The sequence below is a fragment of the Zonotrichia albicollis genome, chromosome 3, assembly GCF_047830755.1.
Source record: "Zonotrichia albicollis isolate bZonAlb1 chromosome 3, bZonAlb1.hap1, whole genome shotgun sequence".
Classification (NCBI taxonomy): Eukaryota; Metazoa; Chordata; class Aves; order Passeriformes; family Passerellidae; genus Zonotrichia; species Zonotrichia albicollis.
The window spans coordinates 2,284,964-2,311,618 of record NC_133821.1 but is presented as its reverse complement, the minus strand read 5'-3'; the positions used below and the strand labels follow the sequence as shown (position 1 = coordinate 2,311,618).

The 26,655-nt window shown below is 55.7% G+C and overlaps 2 protein-coding genes across 3 annotated transcripts in view; both read left to right on the top strand.

Moving 5' to 3' along the window:
- The window catches only part of PNOC (prepronociceptin), a 26,394-nt gene extending 2,217 nt beyond the window's left edge, over window positions 1-24,177 (top strand). The window contains exons 1-3 of one of the 2 annotated variants that reach the window (XM_074536441.1): window positions 17,180-17,215; window positions 17,695-17,807; window positions 23,561-24,177. In XM_074536441.1, coding sequence (XP_074392542.1) covers window positions 17,197-17,215; window positions 17,695-17,807; window positions 23,561-23,986 — 558 coding nt within the window. In that variant the 5' untranslated portion in view covers window positions 17,180-17,196 and the 3' untranslated portion in view covers window positions 23,987-24,177. Of the gene's footprint in view, window positions 1-17,179; window positions 17,216-17,664; window positions 17,808-23,560 lie in introns of those variants that run through there. The other variant, XM_074536440.1, reaches the window with a different exon arrangement.
- Window positions 24,031-26,655, top strand: LOC141728542 (uncharacterized). The gene is made up of 6 exons (XM_074537535.1): window positions 24,031-24,335; window positions 24,926-25,234; window positions 25,294-25,497; window positions 25,710-25,754; window positions 25,824-25,964; window positions 26,646-26,655. The coding sequence occupies exons 1-6, from the start codon at window positions 24,031-24,033 to the stop codon at window positions 26,653-26,655; spliced, it is 1,014 nt and encodes a 337-aa protein (XP_074393636.1).

The following is a 26,655-nucleotide window of genomic DNA, read 5'->3' as shown; positions in this document are numbered from 1 at the left end:
CTGCCCTTGCAGCACTTTAATTCCCCAAACCACAATGGATTAAAATCCCAAAAATCCCCCAAAATCCCCTCGGCCCCATGGAAAAACCCGCCCCGAGATGGATTTTTGTTTAAAAAACCACAAAAAAAAAAAAAAAAAACAAAACCAGAAATCATTTATTTTTGATTTTTTTTTTTAATTTATTTTTCTCCATGGAAATGAATGAGGGTAATTCTAACGGCGTGGATAAAAAAAAGCGATTCGGGTTTTCAGGCTCGGGGTTGGGATTTTTGGGGAGGAAAAAGGAGATTTTGGGGTCGGGGGGGACCAGGATGGGGTTTGCAGAGGGAAAATAATGAATTTTTAAAGGGGGGAAAGAATGGGGAAAAAATGTGGGGAAATGGGGAAGAATGAGGGGGAGAAAAGGGAAATAATGGGGGAAAAATGTGAGGAAATGGGAAAGAATGAGGGGGAGAAAAGGGAAAAAATGGGGGAAAAAAGGTGGGGAAATGGGGAAGAATGAGGGAAAAAAAGGTGGGAAAATTGGGAAAGAATGGGAGAAAAAAGGTGGGGGAAAAGGGAAAGAATGAGGGAAAAAGGTGGGGGAAATGTGGAAAAAATGGGGAAAAATAGGAGAAAAAAGGTGAGGAAATGGGAAAGAATGAGGAGGGGGAAAGGGAAATAATGGGAGAAAAAAGGTGAGGAAATGGGAAGAATGAGGAGGGGGAAAATGGGAAAGACTGGGAGAAAAAATGTGAGGAAATGGGAAAGAATAAGGGGGGAAAAGGTGGGAAAATTGGGAAAGAATGGAGAAAAAAGGTGGGAAAAAGGGAAAGAATGAGGGGGGGGAAATGGGGAAAAATAGGAGAAAAAATGTGGGGAAATGGGAAAGAATGAGGGGGAGAAAAGGGAAATAATGGGAGAAAAAAGGTGAGGAAATGGGGAAGAATAAAGGGGGGGAAATGGGAAATAATGGGAGAAAAAAGGTGAGGAAATGGGAAAGAATGAGGGGGGAAAGGTGGGAAAATTGGGAAAGAATGGGAGAAAAAAGGTGGGGGAAAAGGGAAAGAATGAGTGGGGGAAAATGGGAAAGACTGGGAGAAAAAATGTGGGGGAAAAGAGGAAAGAATGAGGGAAAAAGGTGGGGGAAAAGATGGAAAAATGGGGGAAAAATAGGAGAAAATAGGTGGGGAAATGGGAAAGAATGAGGGGAGGAAAGGTGGGAAAATTGGGAAAAAATGAGAGAAAAAAGGTGGGGGAAATGAGAAAAAATGGGAAAGAATGAGGGAAAAAAGATGGGGGAAAAGGGTGGGAAAATGGGAAAAAAATAGGAGAAAAAAGGTGAGGAAATGGGAAAGAATGGGGAGAACAAAAGTGGGGAAAAGAGGAAAAATGAGAGAAAAAAGGTGGAGAAAAAGGGAAAAATGTGGGGAAAAGGGGAAGAATGGGGGGGGAAGATGGAAAAAGTGAGAGAAAAAAGGTGGAGAAAAGGGGAAAGAATGGGAGAAAAAAATGTGGGGAAATGGGAAAAAATGAGGAAAAAAGGTGGGAAAAATGGAAAAGAACAGGAGAAAAAATGTGGGGGAAAAGAATGAGGGAAAAAAGGTGGGGGAAAGGTGGAAAAATGGGGAAAAAATAGGAGAAAATAGGTGGGGAAATGAGAAACAATGAGGAGAGGAAAGGTGGGAAATGGGAAAGAATGGAGGAAAAATGTGAGGGAAAATGGGGAAAAAATGAGAGAAAAAAGGTGGGGAAAAGGGAAAATGAGAGAAAAAAGGTGAGGGAAAATGGGGAAAGAATGAGAGAAAAAAGGTGGGGAAAAGGAAAAATGAGAAAGAAATTGGGGGACAAGGGGAAAAAATGAGGGGGGGAAAAAGGTGGGAAAATGGGAAAAAATAGGAGAAAAAATGTGGGGAAAAGGAAAGAAAGAGAAAAGAGGTGGGAAAATGGGAAAAAATAGGAGAAAAAAGGTGGGAAAAGGGAAAGAATGAGGAAAAGAAATGTGGGAAAATGGGAAAAAATAGGAGAAAAAAATGTGGGAAAAAAGGGAAAGAATGAGAAAATGGGAATGAGAGAGGAATGGGGGGAAAAAGGGAAAGAATGAGGGGTGGGAAAGGTGGGAAAATGGGAAAGAATGAGAAAAAAAATGTGGGAAAAAGGGGAAAGAATGAGAGAAAAATGAGAAGAAAAGGGGAAAGAATGAAAGAAAAAAAGATGGGAAAAATGAGAGAACAGAGGTGGGGGAAAAGGGCAAGAATGAGAGAAAAATGTGGAGAAAAGGGCAAAAACAGGGAAAACAAATATTGGGGAAAAAACCCATCCCTTTTTTTTTTTCTAATGGATTTATGGCCGGAAACCTCAAAAAGGGGCTTAGAGACGTCACCACCACCCCCCCCCCCAAAAAAAACCCTAAAAATCCCAAAATTGAATTTTGGGGCGGGGGCTGCACAAAGCAGGATCCCATCGTGGTTTGTTGCCCCCTGCCCCATCCCCATCCATTTTCCCAATTTTTCCCCAATTTTTTCCCAATTTTTCCCAATTTTTTTCCCATTTTTTTCCCAATTTTTTTCCCATTTTTTTTTCCAATTTTTTCCCAATTTTTCCCCAATTTTTTCCCATTTTTTCCCATTTTTTCCCAATTTTTTCCCAATTTTTCCCCAATTTTCCCCCAATTTTTTCCCCAATTTTTTCCCAATTTTTTCCCATTTTTTCTCAATTTTTCCCAATTTTTTCCCCAATTTTTTCCCAATTTTTTCCCATTTTTTTCCCATTTTTTTCCCATTTTTTCCCCCATTTTTTTCCCCATTTTTTCCCATTTTTTTCCCATTTTTTCCCAATTTTTTTCCCAATTTTTCCCAATTTATTTCCTTTGCTAGGGGACAAGGGGACACAGGGACAGGGGGTGGCAGCGTCCCGGTTTTGGGGGATTTTTGGGGATTTTGTGGATTTTTTTTTTGGGATTTTGGCCTCTGCCGGGAGCTGTGACTCACCCGAGATTAAAGCTCCGTTCCGGCTCCTTATCAGCGCGGCCCGGAGGGTGACGGTGACAGCCGGGATTGTCACCGGGATTGTCACCGCCGCTGTCACCCTGCGGGCTCTCACCGTGACTGTCACCGCCCGCGGGGACAAAAGGTGACCGAGGTGACCGTCATGGCTGGCAGGGACATGGGCGGGGGTGGCCTTGGGATGAGGGGGAAATTGGGATTTTCTGCTGTCACACTGTCCCCTCATTGTCCCCTAAAGCCACTGTCACACTGTCCCCTCATTGTCCCTAAAGCCACTGTCACACCGCCAGCTCTGGCACCTCTGCCTGGTCCCCCCATTGTCCCCTAAACCTGGTGCCACATCCCATCACTGTCACCTCTCTGTCACCTCTCTCTGGTCCCCTCATTGTCCCCTAAACCCGGTGCCACATCCCCATCCTGTCACCTCTCTGTCACCTCTCTCTGGTCCCCTCATTGTCCCCTAAATCCACATCGCCACCGGTCTGGTCCTCTGATTGTCCCCTCCCCTGGTGCCACATCCCCACCTCTGTCACCTCTTTCTGGTCCCCAGATTGTCCCCTCCCCTGGTGCCACATCCCCATCACTGTCACCTCTCTCTGGTCCCCTCATTGTCCCCTAAACCTGTTGTCACATCCCCATCACTGTCACCTCTCTGTCACCTCTCTCTGGTCCCCTCATTGTCCCCTAAATCCACATCGCCACCGGTCTGGTCCCCTGATTGTCCCCTCCCCTGTTGTCACATCCCCAGCTCTGTCGCCTCTCTGTGGTCCCCTCGTTGTCCCCTACACCCAGCGCCACATCCCCATCACTGTCACCTCTTTCTGGTCCCCTGATTGTCCCCTCCCCTGGTGCCACATCCCCAGCTCTGTCACCTCTCTGTGGTCCCCTCGTTGTCCCCTCCCCTGGTGCCACATCCCCATCACTGTCACCTCCCCAGATTGTCCCCTTCCATGGTGCCACACCTCCCTCTGTTGTCCCTCTCTGTCACCTCTGTCTGGTCCCTGAATTGTCCCCTACACCCAGTGCCACCTCTGTCACCTCTGTCCCCTCTCTCTGGTCCCTTCATGATCTTCTGAACGCGGTGCCACACCCTCATCTCTGTCCCCTCTCTCTGGTCCTTTTATTGTCCCCAAACCCGGTGCCACATCCCCACTCTGTCACCTCTGTCCCCTCTCTCTGGGTCCCTCATTGTCCCCTCCCCTGGTGCCACATCCCCTTCTCTGGCCCATCTGTCAGGACGCTGAATTGTCCCCTAAACCCGGTGCCACTGTCACCTCTGTCTGGTCCCTGAATTGTCCCTTGCACCCGGTGCCACGTCCCCATCCTGTTCCTCTCTGTCCCCTCTCTCTGGTCCCTGAATTGTCCCCTCCTTTCGTGTCACGTCCCCGTCTCTGTCACCTCTCTCTGGTCCCCCCATGGTTCCCTAAACCCGGTGCCACATCTCCCTCTGCTGTCCCTCTCTGTCCCCTCTCTGTCACCTCTCTCTGGTCCCTGAATTGTCCCCTCCCCTGGTGCCACATCTCCCCCTGTTTACCCTCTCTGTCACCTCTGTGTGGACTCTGAATTGTCCCCAAACCCGGTGCCACATCCCCATCTCTGTCCCCTCTCTGTCCCTCTCTGTCCCCTCTCTCTGGTTCCCTCATTGTCCCCTCCCCTGGTGCCACATCTCCCCCTGTTGTCCCTCTCTGTCACCTCTGCGTGGTCTCGGAATTGTCCCCTAAACCCGCTGTGACGTCCCCATCTGCGTCACCTCTGTCCTTCTCTGTCACCTCGCTCCGGTCCCTGAATTGTCCCTTCCCCTGGTGCCACATCCCCATCCTTGTCCCTTCTGTCACCTCTCTCTGGTCCCCTCAGTGTCACCTAAATCCGGTGCCACCATCTCTTGTCACCTCTCTGTGGTCCCCTCATTGTCCCCTAAACTCGGTGCCACGTCCCCATCCTGTCCCTCTCTGTGCCCTGAACTGTCCCATTCCCTGATGCCACATCCCCACTTCTGTCCCTCTCTGTCACCTCTCTCTCGTCCCTTCATTGTCCCCTAAACCCGGTGCCACATCCCCATCCTTTCTGTCCCTCTCTGTCACCTGTCTGGTCCTTTGATTGTCCCCTCCCCTGATGCCACATCCCCATCCTGTCCCTTCTCTCTGGTCCCCTCATTGTCCCCTCCCCGGTGCCACATCCCCATTTCTGTCACCTCCGCCTGGACCGTGAATTGTCCCCTAAACCCGGTGTGACGTCCCCATCTGCGTCACCCCTGTCCTTCTCTGTCACCTCTGCCTGGTCCCCTCATTGTCCCCTCCCCTGGTGCCACATCCCCATCCCTGTCACCTCTGCCTGGTCCCCTCATTGTCCCCTAAACTCGGTGCCACCTCCCCGTCCTGTCCCTCTCTGTCGCCTCCGTGTGGTCCCTGAATTGTCCCCGGTGCCACATCCCCATTTCTGTCCCTCTCTGTCATCTCCCATCGTCCCCAAATTGTCCCCTAAACCCGGTGTCACATCTCCATCTCTGTCACCTTTCTGGTCCTTTAATTGTCCCCTCCCCTGGTGCCACGTCCCCATCTCTGTCACCTCTCTGTCCCCTCCCCTGGTGCCACGTCCCCATCTCTGTCACCTCTCTGTGGTCCCTCAATTGTCCCCCAAACCCGGTGCCACATCTCCCCCTGTTGTCCCTTTGTGTCACGTCTGTGTGGTCCCTGAATTGTCCCCTAAACCCGGTGCCACCTCCCCATCTGTGTCACCTCTGCCACTCTCTGTCACCTCTCTCTTGTCCCTGACTCGTCCCCTTCCCTGGCGCCACGTCCCCGTCCTGTCCCTCTCTGTCACCTCTGATCCCTGGATTGTCCCCTAAACCCGGTGCCACCTCTTCCTCTCTCATCCCTGTCTGTCCCCTCTCTCTGGTCCCTTCAGTGTCCCCTCCTCCTCTGCTGCCACGTCCCCATCTCTGTCACCTCTCTCTGGTCCTTTAATTGTCCCCAAACCCGGTGCCACATCTCCCTCTGCTGTCCCTCTCTGTCACCTCTGTGTGCTCCCTGAATTGTCCCCAAACCCGGTGTCACATCCCCATTTCTGTCCCTCTCTGTCCTGAATTGTCCCCAAACCCGGTGCCACATCCCCATTTCTGTCCCTTTCTGTCGTCTCGCTCTTGTCCCCAAACGGTCTCATAAACCCGGTGCCATGTCCCCATCTGTGTCACCTCTGCCTGGACCCTGGATTGTCCCCTAAACCTGGTGCCACATCCTCATTTCTGTCACCACTCTCTGGTCCCCTCATTGTCCTTCCCTGGTGCCACATCCAGGGATCTGTGTCACCTCTGTCCCTCTCTATCACCTCTCTCTGGTCCCTGAATTCCCCTACACCCAGTGTCACATCCCCATCTCTGTCACCTCTCTGTCACCTCTCTCGGGTCCCCTCATGGTCCCCTTAACCTGATGCCACATCCCCATCCTGTCACCTGTCCGTCACCTCTCTCTGGTTCCCTCATTGTCCCCTAAGCCCGGTGCCACATCTCCCCCTGCTGTCCCTCTCTGTCACCTCTCTCTGGTCCCTGGATTGTCCCCTAAACCCGGTGCCGGATCCCCATCTCTGTCACCTCTCTGTCCCCTCATTGTCCCCTCCCCCAGTGCCACACCCCCATCCTGTCACCTCTGCCTGGTCCTTTCATTGTCCCCTAAACCCGGTGTCACATCTCCCTCTGCTGTCCCTCTCTGTCACCTCTGTGTGCTCCCTGAATTGTCCCCAAACCCGGTGCCACATCCCCATTTCTGTCCCTTTCTCTCATCTCGCTCTTGTCCCCAAACGGTCTCATAAACCCGGTGCCATGTCCCCATCTGTGTCACCTCTCTGTCCCCTTTGCCTGGACCCTGGATTGTCCCCTAAACCTGGCGCCACATCCTCATTTCTGTCACCACTCTCTGGTCCCCTCATTGTCCTTCCCCCGGTGCCACATCCCCATCAGTGTCACCTCTGTCCCTCTCTGTCACCTTTCTCTGGTCCCTGAATTGTCCCCTACACCCAGTGTCACATCCCCATCTGTGTCACCTCTCTGGTCCCCTCATTGTCCCCTTCCCTGGTGCCACATCCCCATCTCTGTCACCACTGTGTCCCTCTCTGTCCCCTCTCTCTGATCCCCAGATTGTCCCCTAAACCCGGTGCCACATCTCTCCCTGTTGTCCCTCTGTGTCCCCTCTCTCTGGTCCCCTCATTGTCCCCTCCCCTGGTGCCACGTCCCCATCTCTGTCACCTCTGCCTCAAACGTGAACTGTCCCCTACACCCAGTGTCACATCCCCGTCCTGTCACCTCTCCGTCACCCCTCTCTGGTTCTGTCATTGTCCCCTAAGCCCGGTGCCACATCTCCCTCTGCTGTCCCTCTCTGTCACCTCTCTCTGGTCCCTGGATTGTCCCCTAAACCCGGTGCCGGATCCCCATCTCTGTCACCTCTCTGTCCCCTCATTGTCCTCTCCCCTGGTGCCACACCCCCATCCTGTCCCCTCTGCCTGGTCCTTTCATTGTCCCCTAAGCCCAGTGCCACATCTCCCTCTGCTGTCCCTCGCTGTCACCTCTGTGTGCTCCCTGGATTGTCCCCTAAGCCCGGTGCCATGTCCCATCTCTGTCACCTCCACCCGGACTGTGAATTGTCCCCTTAATCCGGTGCCACATCCCCATCTCTGTCACCACTGTCCTTCTCTGTCACCTCTCTCCTGTGCCCTCACTGTTCCTCCCTGGTGTCACATCCCCATCCTGTCCCTCTCTGTCACCTCTGTGTGGTCCCTGAGTTGTCCCCTAAACCCGGTGCCACATCCCCATCTTTGTCACTTCTCTGTCCCCTCTTGGTCCCCTCGCCTGATGCCACATCCCCATCCTGTCCCCTCTGCCTGGTCCTTTCATTGTCCCCTAAGCCCGGTGTCACATCTCCCTCTGCTGTCCCTCTCTGTCACCTCTGTGCGCTCCCTGGATTGTCCCCTAAGCCCGGTGCCGTGTTCCATCTCTGTCACCTGCGCCTGGACTGGGAATTGTCCCCTAAATCCGGTGCCACAGCCCCATCTCTGTCACCACTGTCCCTCTCTGTCCCCTCTGCCTGGACCCTGAATTGTCCCCTCCCCTGGTTCCGCGTCTCCATCCTGTCACCTCTGCCTCAAACGTGAACTGTCCCCTTAACCCAGAGTCACATCCCCATCCTTGTCACCTCTGTCTGAACCCTGAATTGTCCCCAAACCTGATGCTGCACCCTCACCAGTGTCACCTCTCTGTCCCCTCTCTCTGGTCCCCTCATTGTCCCCTAAACCCGGTGCCACATCCCCATCTCTGTCCCTCTCTGTCACCTCTGTGTGCTCCCTGGATTGTCCCCTAAATCTGGTGCCGCATCCCCATCTCTGTCACCTCTGTCCTTCTCTGTCACCTCTCTCCGGTCCCTGAATTGTCCCCTCCCCTGGTGCCACTTCTCCATCCTGTCACCTCTGCTTTGACCGTGAACTGTCCCCTAAACCCGGTGTCACATCCTTTCTCTTGTCACCTCTCTGGTCCCTTCCTTGTCACTTCCCTGGTGTCACATCTCCCCCTGTTGTCCCTCTCTGTCACCTCTGTGTGGTCCCTGGATTGTCCCCTCCCCTGGTGCCACATCTCCCTCTGCTGTCCCTCTCTGTCACCTCTCTCTGGTCCCCTCATTGTCCCTCCCCCAGTGCCACATCCCCATCTCTGTCACTTCTGCCTCGACCGTGAACTGTCCCCTAAACTCAGTGTCACATCCCCATCTCCTGTCCCCTCTCTGTCCCCTCATTTTCTCCTCCCCTGGTGCCACATCCCCACCTCTGCCTGGTCCCTGAATTGTCCCCTAAACTCAGTGTCACATCTCCATCCTGTCACCTCTCTGTCACCTCTCTCTGGTCCCGTCATTGTCCCCTAAGCCCGGTGCCACATCTCCCCCTGCTGTTCCTCTCTGGTCCCTGAATTGTCCCTTAAACCTGATGCCACATCCTCATCTGTGTCACCTCTGTGTCCCCTCTACCTGGACTCTGAGTTGTCCCCTAAACCTGGTGCCACATCCCCTTCTCTGTCCCTCTCTGTCACCTCTCTCTGGTCTCCTAAACTCGGTGCCACATCCCCACCTCTGTCACCGCTGTGTCCCTCTCTGTCCCCTCTCTCTGATCCCTGGATTGTCCCTAAACCTGGTGCCGCAGCTCCCCCTGTTGTCCCTCTCTGTCACCTCTGCCTGGTCCCTGAATTGTCCCTCCCCTGGTGCCACATCCCCATCCTGTCACCTCTGCCTCAAACGTGAACTGTCCCCTAAACTCAGTGTCACATCTCCATCTCCTGTCACCTCTCTGTCACCTCTCTGGTCCTTTCATCGTCCCCTTCCGTGGTGCCACATCTCCCTCTGCTGTCCCTCTCTGTCACCTCTGTCTGGACCCTGAATTGTCCCCTCCCCTGCTGCCACATCCCCATCTGTGTCACCTCTGCCTCAAACATGAACTGTCCCCTAAACTCAGTGTCACATCCCCGTCCTGTCACCTCTCTGTCCCCTCACTGTCCCCTTCCCTGTTGCCACATCCTCACCTCTGCCTGGTCCCTGAATTGTCCCCTAAGCCCGGTGCCACATCTCCCTCTGCTGTCCCTCTCTGTCACCTCTCTCCGGTCCCTGAATTGTCCCCTCCCCTGGTGCCACCTCTCCATCCTGTCACCTCTGCTTTGACCGTGAACTGTCCCCTAAACCTGGTGTCACATCCTTTCTCTTGTCACCTCTCTGGTCCCTTCCTTGTCACTTCCCTGGTGTCACATCTCCCTCTGCTGTCCCTCTCTGGTCCCTGAATTGTCCCTTACACCTGATGCCACATCCTCATCTGTGTCACCTCTCTGTCCCCCCTACCTGGACTCTCAATTGTCCCCTAAATCCAGTGCCACATCCCCTTCTCTGTCCCTCTCTGTCACCTCTGTGTGGTCCCCTCATTGTCCCTCCCCCAGTGCCACACCCCCATCTCTGTCACCTCTGTCTCAAACGTGAACTGTCCCCTAAACCCAGTGTCACATCCCCATCCCTGTCACCTCTGCCTGGTTCCCTCATTGTCGCCTTCCGTGGTGCCACATCTCCCTCTGTTGTCCCTCTCTGTCACCTCTGTGTGCTCCCTGGATTGTCCCCTAAACCCGGTGCCACCTCCCCATCTGTGTCACCTCTCTGTCACCTCTCTCTTGTCCCCTCAGTGTCCCCTCCCCTGGTGCCACATCCCCATCCTGTCCCCTCTGCCTGGGCCCTGAATTGTCCCTAAACCCGGTGCCATGTCCCCATCCTGTCACCTCTCCGTCACCTCTCTCTGGTTCCCTCATTGTCCCCTAAACCCGGTGCCACATCTCCCCCTGCTGTCCCTCTCTGTCACCTCTGTGTGCTCCCTGGATTGTCCCCTAAACCTGATGCCACATCCTCATCTGTGTCACCTCTCTGTCCCCTCATTGTCCCCTCCCCTGATGCCACATCCCCATCCTGTCCCCTCTGCCTGGGCCCTGAATTGTCCCCTAAACCCGGTGCCATGTCCCCGTCCTGTCACCTCTCTGTCACCTCTGCCTTGTCCCCTCTTTGTCCCATAAAGCTGTTGGCCCGGCCAGCTGGGACACGGAATCTTGTGGGAATTCTCTGGGAATTCTCTGGGAATCCTGGGGGAATTTTGTGGGAATGCTGTGGGAATTTTGTGGGAATCCTGTGGGAATCCTGTGGGAATTTTGTGGGAATTTTATGGGAATCCTGAGGGAACTCTGTGGGAATCCTGTGGGAATTCTGTGGGAATGCTGTGGGAATCTTGTGGGAATCCTGTGGGAATCTTGTGGGGATTTTGTGGGAATTTTATGGGAATTCTCTGGGAATTTTATGGGAATCCTGTGGGAATCCTGAGGGAACTCTGTGGGAATCCTGCAGGAATCCTGTGGGAATCCTGAGGGAATCTTGTGCGAATTTTATGGGAATCCTGTGGGAATGCTGTGTAAATTTTATGGGAATCCTGTGGGAATCCTTTGGGAATTCTGTGGGAATCCTGTGGGAATTTTGTGGGAATTTTATGGGAATCCTGTGGGAATTTTATGGGAATCCTGAGGGAAATCCTGTGGGAATTTTGTGGAAATCCTGAGGGAATCTTGTGCGAATTTTATGGGAATCCTGTGGGAATCCTGCGGAATCCTGCTGGAATTCTGTGGGAATTCTGTAGGTATTTTATGGAAATCCTGTGGGACTTTTGTGGGAATTCTGTGGGAATCCTGTGGGAATTTTATCGGAATTTTATGGGAATCCTGTGGGAATTTTTTGGGAATTTTGTGGGAATCCTATGGGTATCCTGCAGGAACTTTGTGGGAATCCTGTGGGAATTTTGTGGGAATCCTGTGGGAATTTTGTGGGAATTTTGTGGGAATTTTATGGGAATCCTGTGGGAACTTTATGGGAATTCTCTGGGAATCCTGTGGGAAATTTATGGGAATTCTGTGGGAACTTTATGGGAATTCTCTGGGAATCCTGTGGGAATTTTCTGGGAATCCTGTGGGAATTCTGTGGGAATCCTGTGGGAACTTTGTTGGAATTCTCTGAGAATCCTGCGGGAATTTTATGGGAATCCTGTGGGAATTTCGCGGGAATTCTCTGGGAATCCTGTGGGAATTTTATGGGAATTCTGCGGGAATCCTGTGGGAATCCTGCAGGAATTCTGTGGGAATCCTGTGGGAATTTTGTGGGAATTCTGTGGGGAATTCTGTGGGGAATCCTGTGGGAATCCTGTGGGAATTCTCTGGGAATTTTATGGGAATTCTGTGGGAATCCTGTGGGAATCCTGCAGGAATTCTGTGGGAATCTTGTGGGAATTTTGTGGGAATTTTATGGGAATCCTGTGGGAATTTAGTGGGAATTCTCTTGGAATCCTGTGGGAATTTTATGGGAATTCTGTGGGAATCCTGTGGGAATTACATGGGAATCCTGTGGGAATTTTTTGGGAATTTTGTGGGAATCCTGAGGGAAGCCTGTGGGAACTCTGTGGGAATCTTGTGGGAATTTTATGGGAATTTTATGGGGAATCCTGTGGGAATTCTGTGGGAATCCTGTGGGAATGCTGTGGAAATTTTTTGGAATTTTGTGAGAATTCTGCGGGAATCCTGCAGGAATCCTGCAGGAATCCTGTGGGAATTTTATGGGAATCCTGTGGGAATTCTGTGGGAATTTTGTGGGAATTCCCTGGGAATTCTCTGGGAATTTCATGGGAATTCTCTGGGAATCCTGTGGGAATTTTATGAGAATCCTGTGGGAATCCTGAGGGAATTCTGTGGGAATTCTCTGGGCCTCGCACTCCCGTTCCAGCAATCCCGGCTGGACCCTCCTGGGACGGGGACAATGACAGGGACACAGTGACAGTGACACAGTGACAGTGACAGTGACAGTGACACAGTGGCAGTGACACAGTGACACAATAACAGTGACACAGTGACACAGTGACACAGTGACAGTGACAGGGACAGGGACAGTGACAGTGACACAGTGACAGTGACTGGGACAGGGACTGTGACCATGACCGTGACAATGACAGTGCCAGGGACAATACAGTGACAATGACAGTGACACAGTGACAGTGACTGGGACACTGACAGTGACAGGGACAGTGACAATGACAGTGACAGTGACAGTGTGACACAATGACAGTGACAGTGACACAGTGACAGTGACAGTGACAGTGACACAGTGACACAGTGACAGTGACACAGTGACAGTGACACAGTGACACAGTGACAGTGACACAGTGACACAGTGACACAGTGACAGTGACAGCGACACAGTGACAGCGACACAGTGACAGTGACACAGTGACACAGTGACAGTGACACAGTGACAGTGACACAGTGACACAGTGACAGTGACACAGTGACAGTGACAGTGACAGTGACACAGTGACAGTGACACAGTGACACAGTGACAGTGACACACACAGTGACAGTGACACAGTGACAGTGACAGTGACACAGTGACAGTGACAATGACAGTGACAGTGACACAGTGACACAGTGACACAGTGACAGGGACAGTGACAGGGACAATGACAGTGACACAGTGACAGTGACACAGTGACAGTGACAGTGACACAGTGACAATGACAGTGACACAGTGACAGTGACAATGACAGTGCCAGGGACAATGACAGTGACAGTGACAGAGACAGGGACAGTGACACAGTGACACAGTGACACAGTGACAGTGACAATGACAGTGACAGTGACAGTGACACAGTGACAGTGACAATGACACGGACAGTGACAGTGACACAGTGACAGTGACACACTGACACAGTGACAGTGACACAGTGACAGTGACACAGTGACAATGACAGTGACACAGTGACAATGTCAGGGCTGGCTCGTCCCCAGAGCCGCCCCGGGGCAGGGACCGGGATTTGTCCCCGTGCGGGAACAGCCGGGAATGCGCGGCCGGGCCTGGATTGGAGAACCCCGGAACGGGAACGGCACCAGGACAGGGACCGGGACAGGGACAGGGACAGGGACAGGGACAGGGACGGCCGGGAACGGGACCGGGACAGTTCGGGAAAGGGACAGGGACAGCCCGGGAGTGGGAAAGGGACCGGGACAGGGACCGGGGCGGCCTGAGAAGGGACGGGGACAGCTGGGAAGGGGACCGGGAAAGGGACAGGAACCGGGACGGGGAAAGGGACTGGGACAGGGACTGGGACAGGGACCGGGACAGTTCGGGAAAGGGACAGGGACAGGGACCGGGAAGGGACTGGAACAACCGGGAAAGGGACCGGGACAACCGGGAAAGGGACCGGGAAATGGACTGGGACAGCCGGGAAAGGGGCTGGGACAGGGATAGTCCGGGAAGGGACCGGGACAGCCCGGGAAAGGAACAGGGAGAGTCCGGGAAAGGACCGGGACAGCCGGGACGGGGACCGGGACAACCGGGGAAGGGACAGGGACAGGAACAGGGACCGTGTCAGTGACAGGGACAGGGATAGCCGGGAAAGGGACAGGGACCGGGAAAGGGACAGGGACAGTCCGGGAAGGGACCGGGACAACTGGGAAAGAGACCGGGACAGGAACCGGGGAAGGGACCGGGACAGCCCAGGAACGAGACCGGGACCAGGAAAGGGACGGGAACAACCGGGACAGCCGGAACAGGGACAAGCGGGAACGGGACAGGGACCGGGACCGGGACAGCCGGGAACGGGACCGGGAAAGGGAAGGGGACAACCGGGAAAGGGACCGGGACAAACGGAAACGCGACGGGGACAGGGACCGGGACATCCCGGAGCCGGCCCGGGATCGGCTCCTCTCCCTGCGGGGGCGTTCGGGATTTGTGGGGTTTTTTTGTGGATTATTTTGGGGTTTTTGTGGTTTTTTTGGTTTTTTTTTGTGGGGTTTTTTTGGGTTTTTTTGTCAGTTTTTTGGGGGGATTTTTGTGAGGTTTCACTGAGTTTTCTGGGGTTCTTTTAGGATTTTGCGGGGTTTTTTGCGAGATTTTGTGGGATTTTTTTTTTGGTGAGGTTTTTTGTGGGATTTTTTTGGGGTTTTTTGTGGGTTTTTTTGTCAGTTTTTTGGGGGGATTTTTGTGGGGTTTCGCTGAGTTTTCTGAGGCTCTTTTAGGATTTTGTGGGTTTTTTTGCGAGATTTTGTGGGATTTTTTTTTTTTGGTGAGGTTTTTTTGTGGGGTTTTGCAGAGTTTTGCAGGGTTTTGTGGGATTTCACAGAGATTTGTGGGGTTTTTGCAGGGATTTAGTGGGATTTCACGGGATTTTGTGGGATTTTACAGGATTTTGCAGCGTTTTGTAGGATTTCACAGGATTTTGCAAAGTTTGGTGGGATTTTGCGGGGTTTTGCAGGATTTTGTGGGATTTCACAGAGATTTGTGGGATTTCTCAGGATTTTGTGGGATTTTAAAGGATTTTCACGGTTTCACAGGGTTTTGCAGAATTTTGTGGATTTTTTTGAGGTTTTAGGGATTTTTGTGGGGTTTTACAGAGTTTTGCAGGATTTTGTGGGATTTCACAGAGATTTGTGGGGTTTTGCAGGATTTTGTGGGGTTTCACGGGATTTTGCAGGATTTTGCAGGATTTTGTGGGATTTTACAGGATTTTGTGGGATTTCTCAGGATTTTGTGTGATTTTACAGGATTTTCCACGGTTTCCCAGGGTTTTGCAGGATTTTGCAGTGTTTTGTAGGATTTCACATGATTTTGCAAAGTTTGGTGGGATTTTGCAGGATTTCTCAGGATTTTGTGGGATTTCACAAGGTTTTTTCAGGGGTTTGTGGGGTTTTGCAGGATTTTGTGGATTTTTTTGAGGTTTTAGGGATTTTTGTGGGGTTTTGCTGGGATTTGTGGGGTTTTACAGGATTTTGTGGGGTTTTACAGGATTTTGTGGGGTTTTACAGGATTTTGTAGGGTTTTGTGGGGTTTTGTAGGATTTCACAAGATTTTGCAAAGTTTTGTGGGATTTCTCAAGATTTTGCAGGATTTCACAGGGTTTTTAAGGGATTTGTGGGATTTTGCAGGATTTTGTGGGATTTTGTGGATTTTTTTGAGGTTTTAGGGATTTTTGTGGGGTTTTGCAGAGTTTTGCTGGGATTTGTGGGGTTTCACAGAGATTTGTGGGATTTTGTGGGATTTCTCAGGATTTTGTGAGATTTTACAGAGTTTTGTGGGATTTCTCAGCATTTTGTGGGATTTTACAGGATTTTCCACGGTTTTCCAAGGTTTTGCAGGATTTTGCAGCGTTTTGTAGGATTTCACAGGATTTTGCAAAGTTTGGTGGGATTTTGTGGGATTTTACAGGATTTTGTGGGATTTCACAGGGTTTTGTGGGGTTTTGCAGGGATTTCACGGGATTTTGTGGGATTTTGTGGGATTTCTCAGGATTTTGTGGGATTTCACAGGGTTTTTAAGGGATTTGTGGGGGTTTACAGGGATTTTTGTGGGGTTTTGTGGATTTTTTTGAGGTTTTAGGGATTTTTGTGGGGTTTTGCAGGATTTTGCCGGCTTTTGTGGGATTTCACAGAGATTTGTGGGGTTTTGTGGGATTTCTCAGGATTGTGTGGGATTTTACAGGATTTTCCACGGTTTCATAGGGTTTTGCAGGATTTTGTGGATTTTTTTGAGGTTTTAGGGATTTTTGTGGGGTTTTGCAGAGTTTTGCTGGGATTTGTGGGATTTTACAGGGATTTGTGGGGTTTTACAGGATTTTGCAGGGTTTTGCTGGATTTCACAGGATTTTGTGGGATTTTTTGGGGGATTTTGTGGGATTTTTTCAGATTTTGAAGGGTCTTGTGGCATTTCACAGGGATTTTGTGGGATTTTTTTAAATTTAGTGATATTTTTTAGCATTTTTTGGGATTTCTCAGGATTTTGTGTGATTTTACAGGATTTTCCACGGTTTCCCAGGGTTTTGCAGGATTTTGCAGTGTTTTGTAGGATTTCACAGGATTTTGCAAAGTTTGGTGGGATTTTGTGGGATTTCACAGGGTTTTTTAGGGATTTGTGGGATTTTGCAGGATTTTGTGGATTTTTTTTAGGTTTTAGGGATTTTTGTGGGATTTTGCGGAGTTTTGCCAGCTTTTGTGGGATTTTGCAGGATTTTGTGGGATGTTTTTGTGTCCCCATGTGTCCCCATGTCCCCACAGGCACTGTCACCATGTGGGCCGTGCTCTGGGGTGCTCTGGGATATTTTATGATATTTTATTTTGGTGTCCCCATGTGTCCCCGTGTGTCCCCACAGGTGGCAGTGCCAGTGTCACCATGCGGGCCATGGTCTGGGATATTTGGTGACATTTTGGTGTCCCCATGTCCCCACAGGTGCTGTCACCATGCGGGCCATGCTCTGGGATATTTTATGATGTTTTTGTGTCCCCATGTGTCCCCGTGTCCCCACAGGTGGCAGTGTCGGTGTCACCATGCGGGCCGTGCTCTGGGGTGTTCTGGGATATTTTATTTTGGTGTCCCCGTGTCCCCACAGGTGGCAGTGTTGGTGTCACCATGCGGGCCGTGCTCTGGGACATTTTGTGACATTTTGGTGTCCCCATGTCCCCACAGGTGACGGTGCCGGTGTCACCATGCGGGCCGTGCTCTGGGACATTTTATGATGTTTTTGTGTCCCCGTGTGTCCCCTCAGGTGCTGTCACCATGCGGGCTGTGCTCTGGGATGTTCTGGGATCTCTTTGTGACATTTTGGTGTCCCCTCAGGTGGCAGTGCCGGTGTCACCATGCGGGCCGTGCTCTGGGGTGTTCTGGGATATTTTATGATATTTTATTTTGGTGTCCCCATGTGTCCCCGTGTCCCCACAGGTGACGGTGTCGGTGTCACCATGCGGGCTGTGCTCTGGGACATTTTGGGATCTCTTTGGTGACATTGTGGTGTCCCCACAGGTGGCAGTGCCGGTGTCACCATGCGGGCCGTGCTCTGGGACATTTTGTGACATTTTGGTGTCCCCACAGGTGGCAGTGCCGGTGTCACCATGCGGGCCGTGCTCTGGGATGTTCTGGGATCTCTTTGGTGACATTTTGGTGTCCCCACAGGTGACGGTGTCGGTGTCACCATGCGGGCCGTGCTCTGGGATATTTTATGATGTTTTTGTGTCCCCATGTGTCCCCGTGTCCCCACAGGCGCTGTCACCATGCGGGCCGTGCTCTGGGATATTTGGTGACATTTTGGTGTCCCCGTGTCCCCACAGGCGCTGTCACCATGCGGGCCGTGCTCTGGGAGCTGCTGCTGCTGCTGCTCTGTCTCTGCGCCCGCGCGCGCGGGGACTGCCGGGGGGACTGCGGGCACTGCGAGCGCCTGGGACAGGGACAGGGACACCGCCTCGACCTGCTCGTGAGTGACACCCCTGTCACCCCCCTGTCACCCCACTGTCACCCTGTCACCATCCTGGGGACACCTGGGGGGCTGGGGACACTGGGGACACTGCAGGGACTGCGGGCACTGCGAGCGCCTGGGACAGGGACAGGGACACCGCCTCGACCTGCTCGTGAGTGACACTGGGGACATTGGGGACATTGGGGACATTGGGGACATTGCAGGGACTGCGGGCACTGCGAGCGGCTGGGACAGGGACAGGGACACCGCCTCGACCTGCTCGTGAGTGACACCGGGGACACTGGGGACATTGGGGACATCCTGGGGGGCTGGGGACACTGCAGGGACTGCGGGCACTGCGAGCGCCTGGGACAGGGACAGGGACACCGCCTCGACCTGCTCGTGAGTGACACCCCTGTCACCCCATTGTCACCCTGTCAATGTGCTGGGGACACCTGGGGGCCTGGGGACATTGGGGACACCCTGAGTGACACCACAGGGACTGCCGGGGGGACTGCGGGCACTGCGAGCGCCTGGGACAGGGACAGGGACACCGCCTCGACCTGCTCGTGAGTGACACTGGGGACATTGGGGACATTGGGGACACCTGGGGGGCTGGGGACACTGGGGACACTGCAGGGACTGCGGGCACTGCGAGCGCCTGGGACAGGGACAGGGACACCGCCTCGACCTGCTCGTGAGTGACACCAGGGACATTGGGGACATTGGGGACATCTGGGGGGCTGGGGACATTGGGGACATTGGGGACACTGCAGGGACTGCGGGCACTGCAAGCGCCTGGGACAGGGACAGCGCCACCGCCTCGACCTGCTCGTGAGTGACACTGGGGACACTGGGGACATTGGGGACACCCTGGGGGGCTGGGGACATTGGGGACACTGCAGGGACTGCGGGCACTGCGAGCGCCTGGGACAGGGACAGTGCCACCGCCTCGACCTGCTCGTGAGTGACACTGGGGACATCCTGGGGACATTGGGGACATCCTGGGGGGCTGGGGACATTGGGGACACTGCAGGGACTGCGGGCACTGCGAGCGCCTGGGACAGGGACAGGGACACCGCCTCGACCTGCTCGTGAGTGACACTGGGGACACTGGGGACATTGGGGACATCCTGGGGGGCCTGGGGACACTGCAGGGACTGCGGGCACTGCGAGCGCCTGGGACAGGGACAGGGACACCGCCTCGACCTGCTCGTGAGTGACACCCCTGTCACCCCCCTGTCACCCCACTGTCACCCTGTCACTGTGCCGAGGGGCTGGGGACATCCTGGGGGACATTGTCACCATGCCTGGGGGGGCTGGGGACACCCTGAGTGACACTGCAGGGACTGCGGGCACTGCGAGCGCCTGGGACAGGGACAGGGACACCGCCTTGACCTGCTCGTGAGTGACACTGGGGACATTGGGGACATTGGGGACACCTGGGGGGCTGGAGACATTGGGGACACTGCAGGGACTGCGGGCACTGCGAGCGCCTGGGACAGGGACAGGGACACCGCCTCGACCTGCTCGTGAGTGACATTGGGGACATTGGGGACATCCTGGGGACACCTGGGGACATCTGGGGGGCTGGGGACATTGGGGACACTGCAGGGACTGCGGGCACTGTGAGCGCCTGGGACAGGGACAGGGACACCGCCTCGACCTGCTCGTGAGTGACACCGGAGACACTGGGGACACCTGGGGGGGCTGGGGACATTGGGGACACCCTGAGTGTCACTGCGAGTGGCTGGGACAGCGCCACCGCCTCTTCCTGCTCGTGAGTGACACCCCTGTCACCCCGTTGTCACCCTGTCACCATCCTGGGGACACCTGGGGGGGCTGGGGACATTGGGGACACCCTGAGTGTCACTGTAGGGACTGCAAGCGCCTGACACTGCGCCACCGCCTCGACCTGCTCGTGAGTGACACTGGGGACATCCTGGGGGCACCTGGGGGGGCTGGGGACATCCTGGGGGGGCTGGGGACATTGGGGACACCCTGAGTGACACTGCGAGCGGCTGGCACTGCGCCACCACCTCGACCTGCTCGTGAGTGACATTGGGGACATCCTGGGGACACCCTGAGGGACACAGTGTCACCTGTGTCACCATGCACAGGGGATCTGGGGGACATTGGGAGTGCCACCACTGCTGTCCCTTGTCCCCATGCCTGGAGGATCTGGGGTCTGGAGGACACTGAGAGTGCCACCAAGTGTCCCTTGTCCCCATGTCTGGGGGAATCTGGAGTCTGGGGGACATCGGGAGTGACACCCGTGTCACCTGGCACCATGCACAGGGGCTGAGGGACATCCTGAGTGTCACCAGTGCCACCTGCTGGGGACATTGGGAGTGACACCTGTGTCACCATGCACAGGGGCTGAGGGACATTGAGACTGCCACCACAGCTGTCCCTTGTCCCCATGCCTGGGGGGTCTGGAATCTGGGGCACATCGGGAGTGACACCAGTGTCACCTGCTGGGGACATCGGGAGTGACACCTGTGTCACCCTGTCACCATGCACGAGGGTCTGGGGGAACATCCTGAATGACACCATTGTCACCTGCTGGGGACACCCTGAGGGACACAGTGTCCCCTGTCCCCGTGCCTGGGGGGTCTGGGGGACATCAGGAGTGCCACCAAGTGTGCCTTGTCCCCGTGCCTGGGGGGTCTGGGGGACATCAGGAGTGCCACCAAGTGTGCCTTGTCCCCATGCCTGGAGGATCTGGAGTCTGGGGGACATCGGGAGTGACACCAGTGTCACCTGGCACCATGCACGGGAGGCTGGGGACATCCTGAGGGACACAGTGTCACACTGTCACCATGCACATGGGATCTGGGGGACATTGGGAGTGCACCCTTGTCCTAGCTCCATCCTGTCCCACCTCTACTGTCCCTTCCCAGCTCCATCCCTTTCCACCTCCATCCCATCGTGTCCCACCTCCTCCATCCCATCCCACCTCCTCCATCCCATCCCACCTCCACCGTCCCATCCGAACCTCCACCGTCCCATCCAACCTCCATCATGTGCCACCTCCACCGTCCCATCCAACCTCCATCATCCACCAACCTCCATCATGTGCCACCTCCACCATTCCCACCTCCACCATCCCATCCCACCTCCATCATGTGCCACCTCCTCCATCCCATCCCACCTCCACCGTCCCATCCCACCTCCATCATGTGCCACCTCCTCCATCCCATCCAACCTCCACTGTCCCATCCAACCTCCATCATGTGCCACCTCCTCCATCCCATCCCACCTCCACCGTCCCATCCAACCTTCATCATGTGCCACCTCCTCCATCCCATCCCACCTCCTCCATCCCATCCCACCTCCACCGTCCCATCCAACCTCCATCATGTGCCACCTCCTCCATCCCATCCAACCTCCACTGTCCCATCCGGGGATGCTCGGGGGAGCTGCCGACAGCGTCCCGTGGGAGCTTCCAACAGGGCGTGGGTGTCAGTGTGGCGTTGGGTGTCGGGATGGGTGTTGGGATGGGTGTCGGGATGGGTGTTGGGATGGGTGTCACTGTAGCGTTGGGTGTCGGGATGGGTGTTGGTGTGGGTGTCGGTGTCAGTATGGGTGTCAGTGCTGTGTTGGGTGTCAGGATGGGTGTTGGGATGGGTGTCGGGATGGGTGTCGGTGTCAGTGCTGTGTTGGGTGTCGGGATGGGTGTTGGTGTGGGTGTCGGTGTCAGTATGGGTGTCAGTGCTGTGTTGGGTGTCGGGATGGGTGTTGGGATGGGTGTTGGGATGGGTGTCAGTGTGGCGTTGGGTGTCAGGATGGGTGTTGGTGTGGGTGTCGGTGTCAGTATGGGTGTCAGTGCTGTGTTGGGTGTCGGGATGGGTGTTGGGTTGGGTGTCAGTGCTGCGTTGGGTGTCGGGATGGGTGTTGGGATGGGTGTCGGTGTCAGTATGGGTGTCAGTGTTGGGATGGGTGTCAGTATGGGTGTCAGTGTGGCGTTGGGTGTCGGGATGGGTGTCGGTGTCAGTATGGGTGTCAGTGTTGGGATGGGTGCCAGTATGGGTGTCAGTGTGGCGTTGGGTGTCGGGATGGGTGTTGGGTTGGGTGTCACTGTTGAGTTGGGTGTTGGGTTGGGTGTGAGGTTGAGGTTCAGGATGGGTGCTGGGTTGGGTGTCGGTGTCAGTATGGGTGTCAGTGCTGCGTTGGGTGTCGGGATGGGTGTTGGGATGGGTGTTGGGATGGGTGTTGGGATGGGTGTCAGTGCTGCATTGGGTGTCGGGATGGGTGTCGGGATGGGTGTCAGTGTGGCGTTGGGTGTCAGGATGGGTGTTGGTGTGGGTGTCGGTGTCAGTATGGGTGTCAGTGCTGTGTTGGGTGTTGGGATGGGTGTCGGGATGGGTGTTGGGATGGGTGTTGGGATGGGTGTCAGTGCTGTGTTGGGTGTCGGGATGGGTGTTGGGATGGGTGTTGGGATGGGTGTTGGGATGGGTGTCAGTGCTGTGTTGGGTGTTGGGATGGGTGTTGGGATGGGTGTTGGGATGGGTGTCAGTGTGGCGTTGGGTGTCAGGATGGGTGTTGGGATGGGTGTTGGGATGGGTGTCACTGTGGCGTTGGGTGTCAGGATGGGTGTTGGTGTGGGTGTCGGTGTCAGTATGGGTGTCAGTGCTGTGTTGGGTGTCGGGATGGGTGTCGGGATGGGTGTTGGGATGGGTGTTGGGATGGGTGTCAGTGCTGTGTTGGGTGTCGGGATGGGTGTTGGGATGGGTGTTGGGATGGGTGTCAGTGCTGCATTGGGTGTCAGGATGGGTGTTGGGATGGGTGTCAGTGTGGCGTTGGGTGTCAGGATGGGTGTTGGGTGTTAGGGTGACACTGCCATTCCCCCAACCACTCCTCACAGCCCCGGCATCGGCATGGCCCCCTGACCGTGTCCCCAATTGTCCCCTCAGATCTGCACCCAAGCTGTGCCCTGAGGGTCACTACGGCCCCCTGACCCTGTCCCCAGTTGTCCCCTGACCCTGTCCCCCCTTGTCCCCTGACCCTGTCCCCAGCTGTCCCCTCAGATCTGCATCCAACCATGCCCCACGCCACCGAGGAGCTGTGCACTGCCACCACCCAAGGGTCACTGTCCCTGACCCTGTCCCCAGTTGTCCCCTGATCCTGTCCCCAATTGTCCCCTCACCCTGTCCCCAGCTGTCCCCTGATCCTGTCCCCCTTTGTCCCCTGACCCTGTCCCCAGCTGTCCTCTCACCCTGTCCCCAATTGTTCCCTCACCCTGTCCCCAATTGTCCCCTGACCCTGTCCCCAGCTGTCCCCTGATCCTCTCCCCCACTGTCCCCTGACCCCGTCCCCCCTTGTCCCCTCAGATCTGCATCCTGGAGTGCGAAGGCCAGGCCGTGCCCCGCGCCACCTGGGAGCTGTGCACAGCTGCCACCACCCTGTCCCCAACTGTCCCCTCACCCTGTCCCCAATTGTCCCCTCACCCTGTCCCCCCTTGTTCCCTCACCCTGTCCCCAATTGTCCCCTGACCCTGTCCCCTTTGTCCCCTCAGATCTGCATCCTGGAGTGCGAAGGCCAGGCCGTGCCCCGCGCCACCTGGGAGCTGTGCACAGCTGCTCCCACCCTGTCCCCAGTTGTCCCCAGCTGTCCCCTGACCCCGTCCCCCTTGTCCCCTCAGATCTGCATCCTGGAGTGCGAAGGCCAGGCCGTGCCCCGCGCCACCTGGGAGCTGTGCACAGCTGCCACCACCCTGTCCCCAGCTGTCCCCAGCTGTCCCCTGACCCTGTCCCCCATTGTCCCCTCAGATCTGCATCCTGGAGTGCGAAGGCCAGGCCGTGCCCCGCGCCACCTGGGAGCTGTGCGCCGCCACCCTGCGAGCGTCCCCGCGTCCCCGCCGCCTGTCGGGCCGGCCCTGGCCCTCGGGCGCGTCCCCGTGGGCGCTGCCCCACCCGCAGCAGCAGCAGCAGCAGCAGCAGCAGCGGCGCGAGGAGGAGGAGGAGGAGGAGGAGGAGGAAGGGCGGGAGGACATTTCGCGGCGGCCGGGCGCGGCGCGGGCGGCCCAGGGCGTGCAGAAGCGCTACGGGGGCTTCATCGGCGTGCGCAAGTCGGCGCGCAAGTGGAACAACCAGAAGAGGTTTAGCGAGTTCCTGAAGCAGTACCTGGGCATGGCGCCGCGCTCCAGTGAGTACGGCGGCCACCGCGGCGGCGCCGGCGACGCCAACGAGATCTAACGGGATCCCCGCCCGGCCCTGCTCGGCCCGGCCGCCACCGTCCCATGGGTGCCATCCTGCCAGGGGGGAGCAGTCACCAACAGAAAAAACCACCCCAACAATCCCATTCGGAAACGCGGCTCAGAAACGCCGCCCGCGCCGCCGCCGGCGGGGACACGGCGGGAGGGACACCTTTGGGGGCAGCTCTGGGGGGCCTTGGGGGCACCTTCGGGTCACTCCAGGGTCACCCTGGGGGGCCTTGGGGGCACCTTCGGGTCACCCTTGGGGTCACCTTGGGGGCACCTTCAGGTCACCTATGGGTCACCCTAGGGTCACCCTCAGGGTCACCTTGGGGGCACCTTCAGGTCACCTATGGGTCACCCTCGGGGTCACCTTGGGGGCACCTTCGGGTCACCCTCGGGGTCACCTTGGGGGCACCTTCAAGTTACCTATGGGTCACCCTAGGGTCACCCTCAGCATCACCTCGGGGGCACCTTCCGGTCACCCCAGGGTCACCCTCAGGGTCACCTTCAAGTTACCTATGGGTCACCCTTGGGGTCACCCTCGGGGTCACCTTGGGGGCACCTTCAGGTCACCCTAGGGTCACCCTCAGGGTCACCTCAGGGTCACCTTCAATTTACCTATAGGTCACCCTATGGGTCACCCTAGGGGTCACCTTTGTGGTCATCTCAGGGTCACCTTGGGGGCACCTTGGTGGTCACCTTGGGGGCACCTTCTGGTCACCCTAGGGTCACCCTCAGGGTCACCTTGGGGGCACCTTCAAGTTACCTATGGGTCACCCTATGGGTCACCTTGGGGTCACTTCAGGGTCACCTTCAGGATCACCTTCAAGTTACCTATGGGTCACCCTTGGGGTCGCCTTTGTGGTCACCCTCAGGGTCACCTTGGGGGCACCTTCAGGTCACCCTAGGGTTACCCTCAGGGTCACTTTCAAGTCACCCTTGGGGTCACCTTGGTGGTCACCTTGGGGCACCTTCAAGTCACCTATAGGTCACCCTTGGGGTCACTTTGGGGGAGCCTTTGGGTCACCTTGAGGGCACCTTTGGGGGCAAATTTGGGGTCACTTTGGGGGCACCTTTGGGGGCAACTTTGGGGTCACTTTGGGGGCAACTTTGGGGTCACTTTGGGGCACCTTCGAGTCACCCTCAGGGTCACCTTGGGGGCACCTTCAAGTTACCTATGGGCCACCCTATGGGGTCGCATTTGTGGTCACCTCAGGGTCACCTTTGGGGTCACCCTCAGGGTCACCTTAGGGGCGCCTTTGTGGTCACCTTTGGGGGCAACTTTGGGGTCACTCTCAGGGTCACCTTTGGGGTCACCTTTGGGGGCAACTTTGGGGTCACTTTGGGGCACCTTCGAGTCACCCTCAGGGTCACCTTTGGGGTCACCTTGGGGACATCTTTGGGTCACTCTGGGGACACCTTTGGGGCACATTCAGGTCACCCTCAGGGTCGCCTTGAGGGCTCCTTTGTTGTCACCTTGGGGCGCCTTTGGGGTCACTTTGGGGACACCTTTGGGTCACCTTCTGGTCACCTTTGTGGTCACTTTGGGGGCACCTTTGGGGGAAACTTTGGGGCACCTTCAAGTCACCTATGGGTCACCCTTGGGGTCACTTTGGGGCGCCTTTGGGACACTTTGGGGTCACCTTGGGGACGTCTTGGGGTCACCTTTAGGGATGCCTTTGGGTCACCTTCTGGTCACCTTTGTGGTCACCTTGGGGCGCCTTTGGGGTCACTTTAGGGACACCTTGGGGTCACCTTCTGGTCACCTTTGGGGTCACCTTGGGGGCGCCTTTGTGGTCACCTTTAGGGATGCCTTGGGGTCACCTTCTGGTCACCTTTGTGGTCACCTTGGGGACACCTTTGGGTCACCTTCTGGTCACCTTTGTTGTCACCTTGGGGGCACCTTTGTGGTCACCTTTAGGGATGCCTTGGGGTCACCTTCTGGTCACCTTTGGGGTCACCTTGGGGGCGCCTTTGTGGGAAACTTTGGGGCACCTTCGAGTCACCTATGGGTCACCCTTGGGGTCACTTTGGGGCGCCTTTGGGACACTTTGGGGTCACCTTGGGGACATCTTTGGGTCATCTTGGGGACATCTTTGGGTCACCTTGAGAGATGCCTTTGGGGTCACCTTCGAGTCACCCTTGGGGTCACTTTGGGGGCGCCTTTGTGGTCACCTTGAGGGCACCTTTGGGGGCACCTCTGGGGTCACCTTTGGGTCACCTTCAGGTCACCCTCGGGGTCACCTTTGTGGTCACCTTGGGGGCACCTTTGGAGTCACCTTTGGGTCACTTTGGGGGGCCTTTGGGGGACACCCTTGGGGTCACTTTGGGAATGCCTTTGGGTCACCTTCAGGTCACCTCAGGGTCACCTTGGGGCACCTTCAAGTCACCTATAGGTCACCCTCGGGGTCACTTTGGGGGCACCTTTGGGGGCAAATTTGGGGTCACTTTGGGGGCACCTTCGGGGCACCTTCATGTCACCCTTGGGGTCACCTTTGTGGTCACCTTGGGGGCACCTTTGGGGCACCTTCAGTCACCCTCAGGGTCACTTTGTGGTCACCTTCAGGTCACCCTCGGGGTCACTTTGGGGGCACCTTTGGGTCACCTTCAGTCACCCTTGGGGTCACCTTTGTGGTCACCTTTGGGGTCACCTTCAGGTCATTCTAG

What these genes read in the sequence shown, in the direction of transcription:
- LOC141728542 (XM_074537535.1), top strand. Translation starts at nt 24,031, where the DNA reads ATGGGTGCCATCCTGCCAGGGGGGAGCAGTCACCAACAGAAAAAACCA. An exon ending in GGGGTCACCCTCAGGGTCAC is followed by an intron (nt 25,235 to 25,293) that starts CTTAGGGGCGCC and finishes TCTCAGGGTCAC; the next exon opens with CTTTGGGGTCACCTTTGGGG. An exon ending in TGGGGTCACTTTGGGGACAC is followed by an intron (nt 25,498 to 25,709) that starts CTTTGGGTCACC and finishes ACCTTGGGGCGC; the next exon opens with CTTTGGGGTCACTTTAGGGA.